Raw genomic sequence first — 19,957 nt, 5'->3', positions numbered from 1 at the left:
CATTGTAACAGCATTGCGACGTATCACTTCCGTGATATCATTCAAGATGACCATGCAATTCTTTTTACCTACTGGGTACTCTGCGCCGGCCCTCTTGGTCGTCATCGCTGGAGCGTTTCTCTGCATTTACATCAGACGTGTCGTTGCCCGCGCCCGCTTCGCGCAGTTGCACGGCTGCCGGCCAGTCGCGAAGTCACTCAGCAAAGATCCGTTCTTGGGACTCGACGCGCTCCCGGGTACGATTCGCTCTCTTGTGCAGCATAAAATGCTCGAGCAGAATTGCGAGCTCTTCAATACTTATGGAAATACCTTTACATTGAAAGAGTTACATAGAAAGATCATTTTGACGATAGAGCCCGAGAACATCAAGACGGTCTTGTCCCTGCGCTTCAGCGATTTCGGGATCGGCCACCGCTTGGCCGCCTTCAAGCCACTGCTAGGGGAGGGTATATTCGATACAGACGGTGATCATTGGGCGTCATCGCGCGCCCTGGTCCGTCCCAGCTTCACTCGCGACCAGCTCGCCGATCTGTCGTCGCTCGAGTGTCTCTTTCAGGATCTCGTGGCGGTGCTCCCGCGCGACGGACAGACAGTCGTGGACCTGCAGCCCCTGTTTTTCTGCTACACACTTGATTCGGCGACCGAATTTCTGTTTGGGCAGTCAGCTGGCACGCTCAAGACGCCACCAGGGCAGAATATCTTCGCGCAGGCCTTTCAAGACGCGCAGCGAGCAATTATTGCGCGCACCACGCTCGGATGGCTCAGCGTTTTGTACCGCGACCGCAAGGCAAGCGAGGGCACGCGCATCTGCAGAGATTTTGCGGCGCGGCTCGTAGACGAGGCATTTGAGACAGTCAGGAACGGGGAGAAAGAGCAACCCCAGCACAAACAAGGGGAGCTGCGGCGGCAGAAGTACATTTTGGCGCATGAGCTAGCCTCACGAACGAGTGACAGGAAACGAGTGTTGGATGAGCTGATGAATGTCCTTTTAGCAGGCCGCGATACTACCGCCAGCCTACTCAGCAACCTGTTTTTTGTGCTCGCTCAGAATCCGACAATTTGGGAGAAGCTACGGCGAGAGGTTTCCGATTTGGGGCAGCGGCCGCCAACATATGAAGAGCTTCGCGGTCTCGAGTATGTTCAATGCTGTTTGAACGAATGTAAGTACACCTGTGTAATAAGTTATATGGGACCTCCGATTGATGCTGAATTTACCATGTTAGCACTCCGATTACACCCTGTGGTGCCACGCAATCAGCGACAGGCACTTTGCGACACGGTGTTGCCATTGGGGGGAGGCAAAGACGGCTCGTCGCCCGTCTTTGTTCGCAAGGGTACCTTCGTGGCCTACAACATATACGCGATGCATAGAAGGACAGATATCTACGGTCCAGATGCGGCCGTGTTTCGGCCGGAGCGATGGAGAGAAGCAGACTTGCGGCCGCGATGGGGGTATCTGCCGTTCAACGGCGGTCCCCGCGTATGCCTGGGACAGAGATACGCTCTCACAGAGGCGGGTTACGTGCTGGTGCGCATGGTGCAGCATTTCCAAAAGCTGGAAAGCCGTGAATTAGGGCCGTGGGAGGAGTCTCTGGCTTTGACGCTGTGCTCGCGTAACGGCACCAAGGTGTCTCTGGTGCCTGTTTAGATTGTGCATATGAGGAGCGAAATGAATACTTGCCACAACTCAACGAACCATTTTTTGAGCTGGCCGTCATGGCGGCAGAGGAGCCAAGATAACATGAGCAGAGTTGTTCCAAGGTCAGGTGAAAGCCGAAACCTGGCGTTGCCGAAAGAGAGAACCGCCAAAAAAGGTACTGAATACTATAACTGCGGTAGACAAAAGATGTACAAACATTGGCCATACTGTGGACTTGAGACTGGGCCAGGGATGGAGGGGCTTCTGGCTTCTCCACCAGCGGCTGCGCGCGATGCTGCTTCTCGGCCGACATTGTACAAATAAATTTAAATGTAGTTCAACACTGGATACACGGTGTTCAAATAAAATCCAATATGTGCTGAACTTGCATATGAAAATAGCCGCTTTTTTTTTTCTCGGTTTGCTATCTCAAACCTCTATTGTGTGGATATAATGACAGCCCGTGACATCATCGCAGAGCACGGATCCATGACAACGCAAAATTTTCTTCATATACCGAAAATGAATTTTTCATCTTCATTACACGGCCTATCTGTAGTCTCACCAATCACTGAGATCAAATTACGATGTCTCGAGGGAGCCACTGCGAGTCAAACACGGCGAGCTCGAACGAGCCACGCAACGAAAGGTTCGACTCAGACCAGCCTTTTGATCACGACGCTTCCCTATCACTCCTGGGCGCAACAGGAGCTTTCAAGAATTGGAACCCTACATCCGCCCAATACTCATGGAGTGGCTGGAACCCATCCCACGATAACCCATCAACAGCCGGACACGGTCACGCGACGGATCATGCGTCGTCTGATGAGAGGCAGCTACAGCGCTCGACTGAGGAAGAGGGAGAACGCGAAGGACATTTTCCGGCCAAACGCAAAGACGACGTGTTATCTTTTGTTTGGCGCTCTCGCGACAATCGAAAAGGCCGGCATGCGCTCGTCCTTCGCCGGGGTGAAGACGGCGAAAAGCAACCGCACGGAACGCTGGAGCCAACAAACTCGCTACCGGCCACGCTTCGAGGAATATTAGCTCTTTTCACGAGATTTCCCTACTGGGATCTATCGTGGTGCGTAGCTATTGTGTTCACGGTGGGCTCAATAGTCTGGGTAGTGAATGGGTTCACCGTTCTGCTGCCGGCGGTTGGGAAGGGTTCCTCGGAAGACTTCAAGCCCGCCAGCACATGGACCGGCTTTGCAGGTGCCTCCACACTCTTCTTAGGCAGTTATCTACTTTTCTTGGAAGCCGTCAATGCCAACCGGAGCGGCTGCTTCGGCTGGGCTGTTGAGCGAACTCTGAAAGGAATTCGGCCGGAGGCGGAAATTCACCCAGGAAACTGCGAGCATCACTATCACGCAAAAAGGACCCACCACGACACCCAAGATGCACATGAGGATGAAAATGAAGACAATAATGCACAAAGCTTTAGTGACCGAAATGGTGGCCACGACGAAGCAACTGCAAATGGATGGCTCCGGTCAGGCAGCCAAGACGATTTATTAGCAGCAGAGAACGGGGAAGCGGATCATTCCCATTCGTATAACTGGCTATGGTGGCCCTCTTGGCACGACTTTAGAACTCATTTTCTTTACGAAATTGGGTTTCTTGCATGCGCGCTACAGCTCGTATCCGGGTCACTGTTCTGGTTGAGCAAGTTCACGACTCTTCCTGGCATTACGGAGCACTTATCCCAGCCTGTCCTTGATGGCGCAAACTGGGCACCGCAAATGGTCGGATGCGTAGGCTTTATAGCCGCTTCCTTGCTCTTCATGCTGGAGACCCAGCAAAAATGGTACTTACCCGCGCCCAACGTGCTTGGCTGGCACGTGGGCTTTTGGAAGCTCGTCGGTTGCGTGGGTTTTCTGCTGTCGGCCGTATTTGGCCTTCTTGGCCAGCATGGAGTGCAATTTGCGGAAAAGCAATCCAGTATTGCATCCTTCTGGGGTAGCTGGATGATACTGCTCGGTAGCTTGATGCAGTGGTATGAGAGCTTGGACAAGTATCCCATTGTGGAGGAAGGGACTAGTCGGTACTCGGAATGGAACGAGAACTTCATTAAAAACAAGGAAGGGTGACGGAGACAGACAGGAAACGAAGGATATGAATCGAGGAGCTCGCAAAAAAAGACCCTCTTACTTTAGTTTCTGAAAGTATATGCCCTGTAAGGCTGTGCTCTAGTTCAAGTGTAGATGCATCAAGGACGGCTTTTCTGAGCCTCATTCAGCCGAAAAAAATGTTCCACACCGCCAGAATAGAAAAGACAGTTGCTTTTTAATCCTACTCACTCCATCAGGTATGAACTTGTTCTTTTTAAATTGGTTGAGTGGGCTCGCGGACTTGGCAAGTGCTGTGGGGAGAAGCCTGTTAGCATTACTTCTATGAAAGGAAATATTAATTTGCATCCTGCTATGCACGTGGTGCTTGGCGCCATACCGCGGATGAAAAGAATAGAGCCCTTGGCTTTGGCCATGCTGTCTAAATGTATATTATGCAGCTAATTAATTATGAGCTCAGTCTACTCGATACTCTAGAAGTAGGGCCGCAACAAACCGCTGCAAAGGGTCAAGGGCACAAGGTGATGGAGCGCCCACGTTGCGCGAACGTTGTCAGACACTGGCCATTCGAGGAAAAATCAACAGCATCATCCATCATCAGTGCCTCTTGGCGGTGGCGACATGGGCGAGTTCTCCAGAGCAAGTGTCGGTCCTCAACGGCGCTCGCATAGCTGCGCACCAAGCGCAAGGGGCGTCGAGTATAAATACACAATTCTGCTGGCACTCGCAAAAGAAACATGATAAGTAATTAGAGCTTACCGTCACAGCTACCACAAAGCTTTCTCCAACATGGCGATGCTCGGCATGCCGACTTTCCAAAGCATGCGTTCCTTCATTCTTTGCCTCTGCCTCGCCATTGGGCTTTCCCATCAGTCCACCATCGGCACCCGCCCGGCCGACCCTAACGCCATCCTGAAATTCCGCGAGGATGGCACTTTTCACGTTTCCGTATTTTCGGACACTCATTTGGCCATGTGCGCCTGGCACCCGGGCTGCCTGCTGCAGGATAAGAAGGGTGTCAAGGTTATTAGTGACGTGCTGGATATGGAAAAGCCCGACTTTGCCGTGTTCAATGGCGACTTGATCAACGCTGATAGTGCCTTCAAGCATAACGCAAGCCACTATGTCGACCAGCTCGTCAAGCCGTTGATTGACCGTGGTCTTACCTGGGGCTCAACCTACGGCAACCACGACCACCAAACTCAGCTGGACGGCGACACGCTACTGGCGCGTGAGCAAATGTTTGCCGGCGCCAGGACAACCAGAATGGTTCAGGGCGACGTTGGCACCACCAACTATTACCTGCCCGTGTACCCTGCCGGCTGCAACAGCGGCAAGGACATTCGCAAGTGTAGTCCTGAGCTCATACTCTGGTTCTTTGACTCTCGCGGTGGCCGTCGCTACCAGGAGGTAGGCAACAAGGCTGTTTCAAACCCTAACTGGGTTGACACCAAGGTTGTTGAGTGGTTTCAGCAGACCACGGCCGAAATGCGCAACAAGTACCAGAAGGTGATCCCCTCCGTTGGCTTTACGCACATTCCTCCCTACGCCATGGTCAGGCTGCAGGAAAAAGGTGTCGACAAGTACCATCAGCCAGGCATCAACGACGAGACGGCAAGTCCGCAGGGTCAGGGCTGGTGCATCGACAACACTGACGGCAACCCTGACTGCAAATACGGCCTTCAAGACGTTCCCTTTATGAATGCTATTGTGAATACCGAAGGTTTTATGGGCTTGTTCTCTGGCCACGATCACGCCAACTCCTGGTGCCACAAGTGGACGGAGAAGCTCCCCGGCATGACCGTCAAGGGTCGTGGCGTGCACCTTTGCTTTGGCCAGCACACCGGCTACGGCGGCTACGGCAACTGGATCCGTGGCTCCCGTGAGCTGCTGTTCAGCAAGGACGATATTAAGAAATTTGTGTTTGACTCTCATATTCGCCTTGAATCAGGTGGCATTGTTGGCGCCATTTCTCTCAACTCAACATACGGAGAGGATTCGTACCCAGAGACTCCTAACGACAAGACGTATCTCTATGGTTAGATAAATGTTGGGCAGGGAGGAGTTGGTCTTGCTGTCACACACATGACGGCATACAAGCCGAAAGATGTAGCCGGTTCCTTACTATACTATCCGAGGACCATCACGCCTTCAGGGCTAGAAATCGACCAAATTCCTAGTGACTTGATACTCCTTTTTTAAAAGTGCCAAAGAAATCTCAGATTACGTAGCTCATATTATGTAGCTGCTCGCAAGTGAGTAGGTGAACAAGTGGGCAAGTGAAGGAGTGGGCGCTAATGTTAGGACCTCTAGGTTCAGAAGCACTATTGTGCGACGCTAGAAAAGACTGCACATAAATGCGAGAAATATGCGACTGGCGTATAAGTCTATTTTTAACTAGTTACCTGGCTCAAGAAAATGGTGCATCCACCTTCACCATAGCCTCTACGATACCATCCGCGTCTTCCTGCATCGGCGCCCAGACCTTCACCACTTCGAAGCCCGCCTTGTCCAGCAGCTCGCGCCACTGTCTTTCAGTCCGCTCCATTCCCGCGTTAAACGCCATCATAGTCATGTCCAGCATGGCGTGGAACGTGGACGCGCCCAGCTCAGGCACGATCATCTCGTGAAGCAGAACCTTGGAGTAGCCCGGCGTCATGGCCTTTTTCAGAGGGGCCAGTATTTCCAGACATTTTTCGTCGGACCAGTCGTGTAAGATGTGGTGGTAAAAGTATGCGCGTGCACCTGTGCCGTCATGTTAGCACTGTCTTGGGGCGTGTACGCTGTTGGTGGATGGCTTACCATGGACGGGCTGCTCTGTGAAGAAATTATAAGTCATCACATCAATTGCGGGGTCGAGAGTCTCCTTGACGCTGTCCGTCACAGTAGCCAGATCTTGCAGCACGAGTCTCCCTTTGTTGGGATATTTTTCGTGAAAGGCGACAAGGTCGTGGCCCTTGCCGGCACCGACGTCAACGAGAAAGGGAGTCCGGTCGTGGGCGCCGTCCAATAGCTGCTGCTCGACGGGATACCAGTCAACCCAATAGTCTCGCGCACCCATGGTATTTCCCATGAAGAGATTAAAGTCTCTCAGAACTGGAGGCATGGAGCTAAAGAGCTCAAATGTGGTCAGTTTGGTTTGAAAGGCAAACTGCATCAGCCCATCGCGGGGGTCTGCAGGGCACCGGTAGCCATATTCTTTCAGGTACTTGGGTGCTTTTTGCGCGGCGCCCACAATCATTTCACCACTACAATTGTCAGTATCTTCATGTAACTGCTATTGGAAAACCGGCAGACTCACATCATTCGATGTCCTGCGGAGATTTCCTCGGTCGCCATGGCGTGTGTCACTGGCGTGGGCTCCCACAGTCGCTCGCCTGCCTCCTTGACAACTCCAACAGAGGCCAGCGGGCGCAGTGTGCGGACTGAGAAATGCTTGTTAGTAACCATATCAAATCAATCGATTTTAGCTTTCTCTTACTAATCAACAGTTCTTCGCCACTTGACTTCTCAGCCAGGTCTTTTGAGGAGATTGGCCCTTGATTGTCGGCAATCAATTTAAACAAGCCCATGCCAATTGCGATTCGTGCCGCCACAGTAATGAAAGGCTGCGATTGACTCATGTTAGTAGACTCTGCGCGACACGGATGATTTTTGCAACAATTTACTGCAAAAGCTAGCTCTACGGCAGCGCTGGCCGGGTGAGACAAGCTGCCAGTTAGCTGGCGACTAAGCTGGATAGCCTGATTCTTTGCTTTCGTGTTGTCGCCTGACGCCAGCAGAGGCGCAAGATTCGAAAGCTGCTCAATCAGAGCAATACTCGGGTTTGACTCTGGCATAGGCGCCATCGTAATTCTTTGTCTTTGATAAAAGCGGTGATATCTTGGTTGTGTTGGGTGTGACAAGACGCAGGTTCTCTGCATGATCTTGCGGCCCAAGAAATAAATATGCATGCCAGCTGCACTATAAACAAGGCTGTGCGCCAGTCCTGAAATCCAGCAACTGCCGGTTCCATGGAACAAGACGATGAACGCCGGACTTACGACATGCAGACACCGCCGAGTCCCGAAAGAGGCGCGATGCCGCGCTCGTTGACGTTTGACCCACCCCAGACAGCCTGGCGCGCCATATCCTTACAAGAGACTCAACTAAAGACAATGGCCAGTTCCATTAATCCTTCTTTTTCACTATCAAAATTAGACTGCGCTGGCGAGACCTGCAGAGCCCTTGAAACAGCAGCCGTTGGTGGCTTCATGGTCATGACAAGCCGCTGTGTGCCGTCGCTGTGAAGATGCTGGATTGTAGCAGAGCCGGCGTTAGAGCCAGAGCTAGCGTGCTAACTTGACTCAGCAATCGTATGTTGTGACAGTCTTGCTAGAAAGTTGGCGACAAAATTGTATTTCTTCTCTGAGATGGAGAAGTGGGATAGCTTTGTTTCCCGTTGTCTCGCTTGAACAGCTTAGACGACAAAAAACCGCAAGGTTGTGTACGAGAATGTCTAACTAAGAATGACACAACATTTCTTTCTGTTCCAGGGAACAAACTCTTCTTGCTTCATCTTTTGTTTCTTTCGTCATATTGTTCTTTTGATTTTGGGTATTTCTCACTCTCCACCCCGTTTTCACTTAGTGTTTGAGTCGCAACGCCGTGATGGCGCCGTGATGCGCACTTTTCAAGCGCTATTTCAGTCTTTGATGATAATAGTGCCCGAAACACACATAAAATATCCAACTGAGCTTCAGCCTACTTGCGACTTTTACTTCGGCCTTCTTTCGCTATTGTGGCGCTCGCTAGCAACAGCGTTATAATTTCTAGTAAAGGTATAGGGTAAAGGCCAGAAATCCCCTGCTGCGGAACAGTCGCCCATCTGGGTAAAAGCCGTGGTACTAGTGTAATGCTCTGTCGATATAGTAAAATTGAAATGGGGTCAACATGTAGCTCAAAGGCCATAAATTTCCTTGACTTTTCTAGTGGGTGCACCGTGGCCACCCCTGCTCAGGAGCCTCGCGGCCTGCTTCCACCGGATAGACAATTGTTTGTCAGGACGGCAGCTCGCACTGCAATCCGACGCTTCTCGTTCCGGCGCGACAGGTTAAGATGTTTGCGCAAATATATACACAATCGCCCGCCAGTGTGTCTCAGAGTACCTCCGTGTCTGCAGCACGCCCGTGCCTCCGTGTCGGACTCTCGTGGCAGGATGAGCTGTCAAATGCCAAACTATTATAGTTGAGCCGTTTGAGAGATGTTTGCAGTGGAGAAAGTTCTTTCTCAATTCCAAATGTAAAAGTTTTGCCTCCAAGATTCTATGCAATGGTCCCGCTGACTCGAAAGTGCCCGATTGAATCATTGTGTGCAAGAAGCTACCCAGTATCTAAACAGACAGACCAGCGGATTAGAAGCCAAATAAATCAACATTCGCCATTACGCTACTGATACCGGCCATCGTTTATCTTTTTCCTTTAATTCCCCGCTCAAATGGCGAAAAGAACAGCACCAGGCGACGGAGAGATTGTAGGTTATTATGCTGAGAAAGAGAGGAAGTTGAACGATCAAAACTCGCTACAGATCAGAAATATCGCTCCAAAACCTACCTTCGACAATGCAGAATATACTATAGGTTGGATATGTGCCCTTTCTATCGAATATGTTGCTGCGCAGGCCTTCCTGGACAATACACATGAGAAGCCAGATCATCTGTCCCTCAACGATAAGAACCATTACACGCTTGGTCAGATGGGCAAGCACAACGTCGTCATTGCCGTTTTACCTTTTGGAAGCTATGGAACGACCTCCGCAGCCACAGCTGCGAGCGAAATGATGCACAGTTTCCCTAATGTAAGGATCGGGCTCATGGTTGGCATCGGCGGCGGCGCGCCGAGCCGCAAGGATGACATTCGTCTTGGGGACATCGTCGTCAGCTGTCCTCAGGGTGACAAAAGCAGTGTGATACAATACGATTTCGGAAAAAATATACAAGGCCAGCCTTTTCAACAGACGGGTGTCTTGAATAAGCCCCCGTTGATTTTGCGGGCAGCAGTGAGCGGTCTGGAGGCAAAGTATGAGATCGATGGGCACCACTTCGAGGAAAGCATCGATGATGCTTTGCAGAAAAAGCCCAGACTGCGGAAGAAATACAGGTGGCCAGATGCCGCTAGCGATCGACTTTATAAATCCGATTTCCTACACCTAGCAACTAACGACTTGGACTGTCTGGAGATGTGCGGTACTAAGGCATCTAGACTAGTGTCAAGACCTGCACGAGACGAGAACGAGGACCAGATACTCATTCATTACGGAACCATCGCCTCGGGGAACAAACTCATTAAGAACGCCGAGTTTAGAGATGCACTCAGCGAGAGTCACGGCATTCTCTGCTTCGAGATGGAAGCAGCCGGCTTGATGGACCCTTTCCCATGCATCGTCATTCGTGGGATATGTGACTATTCCGACACGCACAAGAACAAGGAATGGCAGAGATACGCGGCCATGGTAGCGGCAGCATACGCAAGAGATCTTTTGTCCGAAATAGTGCCGAGCAGAGTGGAATCTGAGGCGAGAATGGCGGATGTCATGTCTGGTAACGCATTATGTATCAACAACGGGAAGGAGTAGGTGTTAATCAATCCTGGACAGGCATCATGAAGGTAGCCGAGGAGCATCTCGACACAACAAAAAAACAGCTCGAAGTCGCAGAGAAACAGCTCCAGATACAAGAGAACACTGCTAAATACCAGCTATCCAATGACGAGCAACGATGTCACCAAACCTTTCGCCTCGTGGTTGGAGCAAGAGATGCTACGTATGAGTGGTACAAGGACCGCGTCAAGGAGCGCGTCGAAGATACCTGTCTCTGGTTTCATCGACACGAACACTTTCAGAAGTGGTTGAAGCAAGATTCTGGCCCACTTCTCGTGTCTGCAGACCCAGGCTGCGGGAAGTCGGTGCTGGCCAAGTACCTCATTGACCATGTTCTTCCTCGCTCGGCAACAATTTGCTATTTCTTCTTCAAAGACCAGGACCAAAACACGATCCGACAAGCACTCTGTGCAATACTACACCAGTTATTTTCCCAGCGGCCTTCCCTGATTAAATACGCCATGCCAAGATTCCGCGAGGATGGGGAGAAGCTGATACATTCCACCAAGTCACTTTGGCGAGTTTTCCACGATGCCACCAGTGACCCCGACGCTGGACCAACCATCATTGTCCTCGACGCCCTCGACGAATGTGCAGAATCAGACTTTGGCGACCTCGTACAAAGGGTTATGAGGCAGTTTGATAGGGCAGGTGAAGATTTCCACCGTGGGTCGCTACGCTACCTTATGACATGCCGCCCTTATGAGCAGATCGTGTCCGAGTTCAATGGTCTCCTGCATGCTTTTTCTGATATTCGTGTCCCGGGCGAAGAAGAGTCTAAAGCAATCAGAAAAGAGGTTGACCACGTCATTACCTATCGCGTCGCTCTTCTCAAAGAGAACAAAAAGTTACCGGGCCCAGTGGCAACCCATCTGGAGAGGGCACTTAAAGCACATGCGCACCGAACCTACTTGTGGATCTACCTCGTGTTTGACCATCTGATGCGCCAAAACTTGATAAAGACGGAAAAGGGAATCAATGAAATTGTCAACACGCTCCCGGAAAATGTCAGTCAGGCGTATGAGAAGATCCTCAACCGCTGCGACGGGACTGAGCGTCGACTGGTGCGAAACGCGCTTGGAATAACCCTGGCGGCGGCACGGCCACTAAAGCTGGCTGAACTAAATATTGCGTTGCGCATCAACATGAAGACCAATTCTTTTGATGATCTTGATTTGGAGGAAAACTGTGACTTTCAGGCGCGTCTTCGGTCTGCGTGCGGGCTGTTTCTCTCTGTCCACCACGATCGGGTATATTTCCTGCATCAGACGGCGCGCGAGTTCCTCCTGCAGCACTCAACAGAGATGGTAACGACGACGACGCGGGTTACTGACACGAGCAAGAGTTGGCATCAGTCCTTCACAATGCCGAGCGCGCACGACATTCTCGCGCGCGCTTGTGTGTGCCTCCTGAACTTGCCGGGCTACCACATTGGGATCCTATGTTCCAGCGAGACGGAAGCGGAGTTATCACACGAAAACTACGGGTATTCGTCCCTTGGAGCGGATGCAGAATCGTTCCTCGAGTCAAGAATCGGACAGTTCTTTTCCTACGCAGCCATCCACTGGGCGACACACTTTCGCGAGGCAAACGTTGCGGCCGACGCCACCATCATGTCGGCGGCGGTCAGTATCTGCGACGTCAACACGCAGCTTTTCAAGGGATGGAGCGAGCTGTCCCGGTCGTACAATGCTGGCTGCACGGTGCCGTCACAGGCCGCGGCCAGCCTCGCGGTGGCAAGCTTTCACGGCCATGTCGGCATGGTGAAGCGTCTCCTCGCCGACGGCGTCGACGTCAACGTCAGGGCAAAATCGGGGTCGCCGCTCCATCTGGCGGCGAGAAAGGGTTACGAGGAAGTGGTGCGGCTGCTACTCACCCACGGGGCCGATGCGAATGCGACACTGCAGTTCGACCACCAGACACCGCTGCTCGACGCCGTGTGCGGTGGCAACGTCGGCATCGCGAGGCTTCTCCTGGACCACGGTGCGACTGTGAATATCAACGCCGCAAGCCGCACTCATGGCCCTACAGCCTTGCCTATTGCCGTCACCAACGGGCATGCGCCACTGACGGCACTGTTATTAGAGAGGGGCGCTAACATCGAGGCCCAAGATGGATACGGCTGCACAGTGTTGCAGATTGCCATTGCCAACGAAGATGCGGTGCTGGTGGCACTGTTGTTAGATAGGGGCGCTGATACCGAGGCCAGAGACTTGCGTGGCTGGACAACTTTGATGGCGGCCGCAGCTGACGGATCAGCAAGCCTGGTCGAGCTGCTGCTTGAAAAGGGTGCGAATAGGAGTGCGAAGAACAGCGAGGGGCAAACGCCGCGTGCATTAGCTTTAGAGGAAGGGCACGGCGCCGTAGCACAGATGCTGTGAGTCGCGTCTGCTTCGCTAACAGTGTGTACTATACACTACAAGTTCTAGAAAAGCCTATTTTTGGCTGCATCCGCCCAGCGACCACCCGACTACTATAAATGATATTTAAATACACAGAGCATCTCAGCAATAATTATAATCTCTTTGGTTTTAATTTTCATTCCAATATTTACGCTGTCTACCATTTGGCGTCCGCAAGCAGCAGCATCCTGATATTGTAAGCGGTACCGGGTAGCAGCCTGACTAATACTCGCAGCTGGAGTGCCCACCAAAAAAAGCGCCCACCGCCTTTTTTTCGGGCGGCAGAAAGCTGAATCTTTTCCCACCCTCACACGATCAAGCAGTGGCAGAATTCTCACCATCATTCGCCAGAACCGATAAACCCCCCGACGCAACCGACACCATGCCGTCGACACACAAAAAGGAAAAGCCGTGGGATACGGACGACATTGATAAGTGGAAGATTGAGCAGTTCAAGCCCGAGGACAATGCCGGCGGCACGTTTGCCGAGGAGTCGTCCTTCATGACGCTCTTCCCCAAGTACCGCGAAGTGTACCTGAAGGAAGCCTGGCCGCTCATCACCAAGGCGCTCGAGAAGAACGGCATCGCCTGCACTCTAGACTTGGTCGAGGGTTCGATGATGGTCAAGACGACGCGCAAGACCTTTGACCCTGCCGCCATCCTCAACGCCCGCGACCTCATCAAGCTGCTGGCGCGCAGCGTGCCCGCGCCGCAGGCCGTCAAGATCCTCGACGACGGCGTCGCGTGCGACGTCATCAAAATCCGCAACCTCGTCGGCAACAAGGACCGCTTCGTCAAGCGCCGGCAGCGCATCCTGGGCCCGGACGGCTCCACGCTCAAGGCGCTCGAGCTGCTGACCGAGACGTACATTCTCGTGCACGGCAACACCGTGTCCGTCATGGGGCCCTACAAGGGCCTGAAGGAGGTGCGCCGCGTCGTCGAGGACTGCATGGCCAACATCCACCCCATCTACCACATCAAGGAGCTCATGATCAAGCGCGAGCTCGCCAAGGACCCGGAGCTCAAGAACGAGAGCTGGGACCGCTTCCTGCCGAACTTCAAGCGGAAGACGCTGAGCAAGCGCCGCACGCCGTACGCCGTCACCGACAAGACCAAGAAGAACTACACGCCCTTCCCGCCGGCGCCGGAGAAGAGCAAGGTCGACAAGCAGATTGAGAGCGGCGAGTACTTTTTGGGCAAAGAGGCCAAGCAGCACGCCGCGCGCACGGAGAGGCTCGAGAAGCAAAAGGTGCGCAAGGTGGAAAAGGCAAAGGAGCGCGAGGCCGAGTTTGTGCCGCCCGAGGAGGGCGAGCGGCCCAAGAAGAAGAGAAAGAAGGCCGAGTGATGGAGTGGCTGAAAAAAAGGAAACGTTGGGAATCGTTGTTTATATTTGGGGCGTTCTATGGGTTGCATCTTGTACGTTAATAGCGTTTCTAGTATTATACACATGTTACCAGTGTCAATGGCTACGAAAGTAATCTAGATTGCCCAGTGACGATGGAGCATTATTTCTTGAAGCTCTGAAGAATGGCAGTGGAAAGTTGGCATATCGCTCATGTTATCTGCCAGGGTGCAGTGGCGCTGCGCAGCCTCGTCCTGAAAAGCGGAGGCGCGGCTTACATCTCTGTCGCCTACACCACAACTATTCAGCTTCCTCCTCGATTCCTCTCAGCGATTCTGTGTATCAACTGAGCCAAAAGCCATGTCAACAATGTTGAGCGTCCTGGAGCGCTGGAATATCGCGAGTATGTATCTGGTCAGGCGCACCTGGAGACGCGTACCATTTCTTGCATGATTTCACCAGGACGCTTGCCGGTATGTTTTGACAGGTATACGCTAGCATTGTAGTATGCTTATGTGAAGTTTAGGACGAGATTGACGTGACGACGGTCCTTTCTAAGTGAAGAAACTGGAACTTGCTGAATGCCGATAATAGATGATGGACTGTGCACCAACACCACTTGGATCATTTGTATACCGTTCATTATTCTTTGTATATCAGGCCGCAACACTGCTTCACCTAACTAACCCAGGTCGTCATCATGCACTCGTCAGCAGACTGAGCCACGTTTTCACAAACACTTTGTCGAGTAGATTCTTCTTACAACTTGGCTGCCTCGTCATCAATCTCAATCACCAACTTTCCAAACTGGCTGCCCGCAGCCATCACGTCAAACAGCCCATTAATCTGCTCCAGGTTCCCCAAGCCGCGAATGCTCTGGCTCACGACGGGCTTGATCTGGTGCTTGTTGACGAAGTCCACCATGTCCCGAAACTCCTTTCGCGAGCCCATTGTGCTTCCGCGGAGATCGATATTCGCCAGCACCGCCTTCATCAGCCACTCCATCTTGGGGCTGACCGTCATGCCGTACTGCGCAATGATGCCGCCGTGGCGTAGCACCGACGCCGTCTCGTTGACGACGGACCCGCCCGCGCCGTCAATCACGGCGTCCAGAAACGGCCGGTCCTTGGGCAGCAGCGTCTTCTTGAGGGTGCTGCCCCAGCGGGGCTCCTTGTAGCTGACGCCGCCCTTGGCGCCCATGGCGACGGCCTTGTCAATCTTGGCCTGGTCGCCCGACGTCACGTACGCGTTGCTGCCCATGGCGACGACAAACTGCAGGACCTGCAGCGCGACGCCGCCGCCGATGCCGGTAATCAGCACGTTCTTGCCGGGGCCGTCGATGCCGGCCTTTGTGACGAGCGCGCGCCAGCCGGTGAGGCCGACGAGCGGCAGCGCGGCGGCCTCCACGGGGCTGAGGTGCGACGGCATGAGCTCGACCTCGGAGGCGGGCGCGAGGATGAAGTCGGCCGCGCAGCCGGCGTCGGTGCCGTGCTGGCTGCCGGCAATGACGAACTTGGAGGGGTCCTCGGGGCCTTGAGGATCGCGGTCCCAGCCGCGCGAAGGCGTCAGGATGACGGGCTTGTGCAGGAGGGACTCGGGGTTGGAGACGGCGGAGCCAACCTCGACGACGACGCCGCAGCCGTCGGCGAGGAGCGGCTTGGCGGGGTCAATGTTGGGGTAGAGGTGCTGCCGGATGAAGAGGTCGCGGTGGTTGAGGGCGGCGGCGGTCATGCGGACGAGGACGTCGTGCGGGCCGGGCGTGGGTTTGGGGACCTGCTTGACCTGGATCCTGGACGGCCGGTTAGACGGAGAGCTTGAGGTTGGATGGTGGGGTGCCGGATGGTGGTGGCGGGATAGGAGCTTGCGTACGGGTAGTAGACCTTTCCGGGCTTGGCGCCCTCGACGGGCACGAGCTGGAGCGAGCGAGGCATGGTGAGTGATTGTTCTGCTTCCAATTGATGCAGGCTTTGTGTATGGAGGTGCAAGTTTGGAGCTCGGGCAAAGTCTGGGGTTGGATGTATAGACGGGCAAGCTATGACGTTGCAGGCGACGGCCAGACGGTCGGCCCCACGGCGGCGGCGGGACGGCTACCTCGGCTAGTACGGAGGCAGATGTGGGAAACAATGTCCGGAGGCGGAGGCTTTTGGTTTATTGATAAGAGATGCGAGACGAAGACGAATGTATTCTGGTTAATTTTTCCCAAGATGGCTCAATCAATATATCGTGCTGCGAAGTATTTTTATTTTTGAATATTTTTATTTTTTGCGTTGCGGCCGTTTTGCGCTTGATGCGGGCGACATCTACGGACGAGCGGAGGACATGATTGATTAATAATGGTACGGACGAGTGCATCTGGCATCTACAATAGCTTGTTACTGCGTTTCGATCTGCCAGACTCCTCACCCGTACTACTGGTACGAATGTTAACCTGCCGATTTGCATTTAAACTCCACTGTCTTGCGTCTGCTGTTCCATCGTCATGTCTCGTATTGTCCAGCATGGTTCACCATTGCTTACAGTGGATCGACGCCTGTAATGAACCCCTGTAAATAAAAGTCCCCGAATCTGTCTCTGAACCTCGCCGAAGTAGGGAATTATGCACAACATCGACTCGGCTTATTGGTCAATCTAATTTTTCAAGATCCTCTTGGACATTTTAGTTTAGCAATCACATCTAGCTCGGCGAAGCGGAATTCTTCATTACAAGACCAACTCGCGTATCAAATTGGCGTCATTTACTCACCAATGTCGTGACTCCATCCCACGCGCGCCCTAGCTGTCTTCTCTTATATCCCTCAACAGCCACCAACCTTCTTCTTCTTGACAACCAACAGCACTCCCCCCCTCCCTCCCCCCAGACTCGACAGCCATGGCCACCGTCCTCTCCGGCGCCTCCTTTGGCGCCGCCATGATCGCCGCCGGCTTCTACAACCCCGCCGTCGTCATCTCCCAGCTCAAGTTTGAAAACTGGCACATGGTGCAGGCCTTTCTCGCCGCCACCGCCTCCAGCATGTAAGCCACTTCCACGCCCGCCCGCCCCCTGCCTCAACTCTGCTTCTAACCCTGGCCAATCCGCAGCGCGTACTACGCCATCAGCGACCGCGCCGGCTACGCCTCCCTGCAGCCTCGTGCCTCGTCCCCCATCGGCCTGTTCGGGAGCACCTACGACGGCAACGTCCTCGGCGGCGCGCTGCTCGGCGCCGGCATGGCCCTCTCGGGGTCCTGCCCGGGGACGCTCTTCGCGCAGATGGCCGCGGGCGTGCACACGGGCTTTTACGCACTCGCGGGCGCCGTCGTCGGCGGCGTCCTCTGGACCGGCATCCTGAGCAAGGCCGTGGCGCGCGCCCGCGCCCGCGCCGGCAGCAAGCCCGAGACCGTCACCGTCAACCAGCACCTGGGCGTCTCCAAGCCCGCGGCCATGCTGCTCTACGAAGCGGGCTTCGCGGCGGTGATTATCGTCACGTCGCTGTACACGCCGCGCTTTCCGGGCACGAAAATGTCGGGCGCGCTCGGCGGCTTCCTGATCAGCCTGTCGCAGCTGGCGTCGATTGCGACGCGCGGATCCATGATTGGCATCTCGGGCTCGTACGGGGAGCTCGGCGGCCTGCTGTGGGCGGGCCTCGCCGGCGACGCCGCCAGCAAGCCCAAGTCGTACCCGAACGTGCTCTTTGCCGTCTCGGCGGGCGCGGGCGCGCTGCTGCTGGCCAGGCTGGCGCCGGTACTCGTGGAGGCGCCGGCGCTGGAGGTTGCGCCGGCGGTCGCGGTGCTCGGCGGCGCGCTGATGGTGGTGGGCGCGCGCATGGCCGGAGGATGTACTTCAGGACATGGGATCAGTGGCATCTCGCTGCTGTCCACGTCGAGCCTGATAACAATCGCGACGACGTTTGCGGTTGGGTTTGTGGTTGCGACTCTTGTATATTAGACTAGATACCCGATGCATAGAGCAAATGCAGCGACTGAGCCGATAGGCGATGCGGTGTAGAGTCTACCTCTTGCTGCTTCCCTTCTTGGCCGTCACTTCAATCTCAATCTTCATCTCCTCCTTCATGAGCACCGCCTGGATCATCGTCGCCGCCGGACGGACCTCGCCGAACCACCTCTTCAGCACTGGCCACGTCGTGGGAAAGTCGGCGCGGTCGGGCAGGATGTAGTGCACGCGGACGACGTCGGCCATGCATGAGCCGGCTTCCTCGAGGGCCTTGTCAATGTTGCGCAGCGTCTGCTCGGCCTGCTCCGCGACATCGGATGAGATTTCGCCAGTAGCGTAGTTGTATCTTGAATAAAATTGTCAATTGGGCAGTACATGTCATGGTGGCCAGAGTGAACTTGCCCGGTGGTGCCGGAGACGGCGATCCAACCGTCGTCGAGGACGACGGCGCGGCAGTAGCCAATCTGCTCCTCAAAGGCAGAGCCGCCGCTAATGTTTTGACGAGCCATGCTGGCGAGATTTTCTGCGAATAAGTGCGAATTAATGCGGAAAATTCTTTTCTGTGGCCTGCGAGTGCAATGTCAATGTCTGTGTACTGGTAGTCACGCAGCTCTCGTGAGTCACTATGTGCGAGCTGAGGTGGGGGCAGCAGCTGTTCCAGATACGCGCACATCATCGTCAAAAAAGGACTTGAAAGCGCACCTTGGTGCATTGTCTATTATACATGAAGCGGTGATGGGGTAGTTCGCAGCGTAGGCTTTTCTCTAATAATAACACACATCAATCCATAAATCCACACCCCTCTTCTATGCTGCCCATCACCTCTCACGACGAAGTCACCTTTTTGACCATCTCCGCCAGCGACTTTTTATCCACGTCCTTGCCCTCCAGCGCCGCGTTCAGCTTCTTCATCACATCGCCCATGATGGACTTGCCCTCCGCGCCCGCCGCCTTGACCTCCTGCACCGCGCTCTCCACGGCCGCGCGCAGCTCCGCCTCGCCGAGCGTGGCCACGCCGCTACCCTGCATGTACTCGTCGAGGATGGCCATCTGCGCGGCCTCCTTGTCGACCAGGTCCTGGCGGCCCGCGGCCCGCGCCTCGGCCGCCGCGTCCTCGGCGCCCTTGGCAATCTTGCGCATCAGCGCCACCAGCTGCACGTCGGTCCGGATCGGCGACGCCGTCTTGGACGCGTTGAGGTTGGCCGACATGATGGTGCGCAGGACGGAGAGCCGGTTGGCGTCTTTGGCGCGCATCGCCGCCTTGAGGTCGCCCTTGAGCTTCTGTAGGAGGGGTGGCGTCGCGGCGTCGGAGGAGTATGGGCGGGTGACGAGGAAGGTTTGGTGGAAGCGTGAGGCGGTGCGCAGGGTTGTGGGGGCGGCGCGGGCGCGCAGGGCCATCGAGACGATTCTTGACGACATTATTGAGAGTTGCTGTAGGGTATGTCGCAATTGGATGTTGGGTGGTGGTGTCGGAAGAGGTTGAAGACGGAGAGCTGAGGATTGACAAAAAAGTTGTCGGCGGCATTGGCCTCCTTATTGGCCTGGAGCTCCTGTGGGGCCGTGATACCTGATCGGCGAGCTACGACGTTGTCCCAATACAATAACGGTTTATATGATTTTTATGAAACAAGGTTTTCGCAACCAATAGGCAGTTGATTATGTGCCGCTGATTTCCCGAACAGTTTTGCTCAGCTGGCAACGTCGTGTCCTGCAGCTGCTGGAGTCAGCACATAGCCACTCCAGGACTCACGTCTATTCTTGTAAGCCAGGCCAATACTTGTCGACGCAGCTACTTGAGAAGTGTACGCAAATGAGCTGACGTTGCTTCCCCCTTCGTTAAATGATCATGATTGCATTGGCTCGACCATTTTGAGCTAACTATATTGCTCGGAATTAGCTTTGTAAACAGGCGCCTTCGTGGCCCTCCCCAATTGTGGTAGT

At 54.3% G+C, this 19,957-nt stretch overlaps 9 protein-coding genes across 9 annotated transcripts; 5 read left to right on the top strand and 4 right to left on the bottom strand.

Annotated features, from left to right (window-relative positions):
• Positions 1-46: 46 nt before the first annotated feature.
• LMH87_009361 (uncharacterized protein) lies at positions 47-1,648 on the top strand (the record flags this gene model as incomplete). Its single annotated transcript, XM_056196339.1, has 2 exons — positions 47-1,160; positions 1,224-1,648. The coding sequence occupies 2 exons, from the start codon at positions 47-49 to the stop codon at positions 1,646-1,648; spliced, it is 1,539 nt and encodes a 512-aa protein (XP_056053499.1).
• Positions 1,649-4,497: 2,849 nt separating this feature from the next.
• LMH87_009360 (uncharacterized protein) lies at positions 4,498-5,751 on the top strand (the record flags this gene model as incomplete). The annotated part of the gene is made up of 1 exon (XM_056196338.1): positions 4,498-5,751. One exon carries the CDS (start codon positions 4,498-4,500, stop codon positions 5,749-5,751), a length of 1,254 nt encoding a protein of 417 aa, XP_056053498.1.
• Positions 5,752-6,118: 367 nt separating this feature from the next.
• LMH87_009359 (uncharacterized protein) lies at positions 6,119-7,556 on the bottom strand (the record flags this gene model as incomplete). The annotated part of the gene is made up of 5 exons (XM_056196337.1): positions 6,119-6,453; positions 6,511-6,956; positions 7,010-7,133; positions 7,190-7,316; positions 7,377-7,556. 5 exons carry the CDS (start codon positions 7,554-7,556, stop codon positions 6,119-6,121), a joined length of 1,212 nt encoding a protein of 403 aa, XP_056053497.1.
• Positions 7,557-10,346: 2,790 nt separating this feature from the next.
• Positions 10,347-12,725, top strand: LMH87_009358 (uncharacterized protein; the record flags this gene model as incomplete). Its single annotated transcript, XM_056196336.1, has 1 exon — positions 10,347-12,725. The coding sequence occupies one exon, from the start codon at positions 10,347-10,349 to the stop codon at positions 12,723-12,725; it is 2,379 nt and encodes a 792-aa protein (XP_056053496.1).
• A 403-nt stretch (positions 12,726-13,128) lies between these two features.
• LMH87_009357 (uncharacterized protein) lies at positions 13,129-14,091 on the top strand (the record flags this gene model as incomplete). Its single annotated transcript, XM_056196335.1, has 1 exon — positions 13,129-14,091. The coding sequence occupies one exon, from the start codon at positions 13,129-13,131 to the stop codon at positions 14,089-14,091; it is 963 nt and encodes a 320-aa protein (XP_056053495.1).
• A 675-nt stretch (positions 14,092-14,766) lies between these two features.
• Positions 14,767-16,019, bottom strand: LMH87_009356 (uncharacterized protein; the record flags this gene model as incomplete). Its single annotated transcript, XM_056196334.1, has 3 exons — positions 14,767-14,770; positions 14,852-15,877; positions 15,958-16,019. 3 exons carry the CDS (start codon positions 16,017-16,019, stop codon positions 14,767-14,769), a joined length of 1,092 nt encoding a protein of 363 aa, XP_056053494.1.
• Positions 16,020-16,957: 938 nt separating this feature from the next.
• LMH87_009355 (uncharacterized protein) lies at positions 16,958-18,010 on the top strand (the record flags this gene model as incomplete). The annotated part of the gene is made up of 2 exons (XM_056196333.1): positions 16,958-17,100; positions 17,167-18,010. 2 exons carry the CDS (start codon positions 16,958-16,960, stop codon positions 18,008-18,010), a joined length of 987 nt encoding a protein of 328 aa, XP_056053493.1.
• A 63-nt stretch (positions 18,011-18,073) lies between these two features.
• On the bottom strand, positions 18,074-18,525 carry LMH87_009354 (uncharacterized protein; the record flags this gene model as incomplete). Its single annotated transcript, XM_056196332.1, has 2 exons — positions 18,074-18,362; positions 18,419-18,525. The coding sequence occupies 2 exons, from the start codon at positions 18,523-18,525 to the stop codon at positions 18,074-18,076; spliced, it is 396 nt and encodes a 131-aa protein (XP_056053492.1).
• A 316-nt stretch (positions 18,526-18,841) lies between these two features.
• LMH87_009353 (uncharacterized protein) lies at positions 18,842-19,435 on the bottom strand (the record flags this gene model as incomplete). Its single annotated transcript, XM_056196331.1, has 1 exon — positions 18,842-19,435. One exon carries the CDS (start codon positions 19,433-19,435, stop codon positions 18,842-18,844), a length of 594 nt encoding a protein of 197 aa, XP_056053491.1.
• Between the last annotated feature and the right edge of the window lie 522 nt (positions 19,436-19,957).

This window comes from Akanthomyces muscarius, chromosome 5 (assembly GCF_028009165.1).
Source record: "Akanthomyces muscarius strain Ve6 chromosome 5, whole genome shotgun sequence".
Lineage (NCBI taxonomy): Eukaryota > Fungi > Ascomycota > Sordariomycetes > Hypocreales > Cordycipitaceae > Akanthomyces > Akanthomyces muscarius.
Note: the sequence above shows the minus strand (reverse complement) of the source record. Positions and strands in the feature narration are given on the sequence as shown.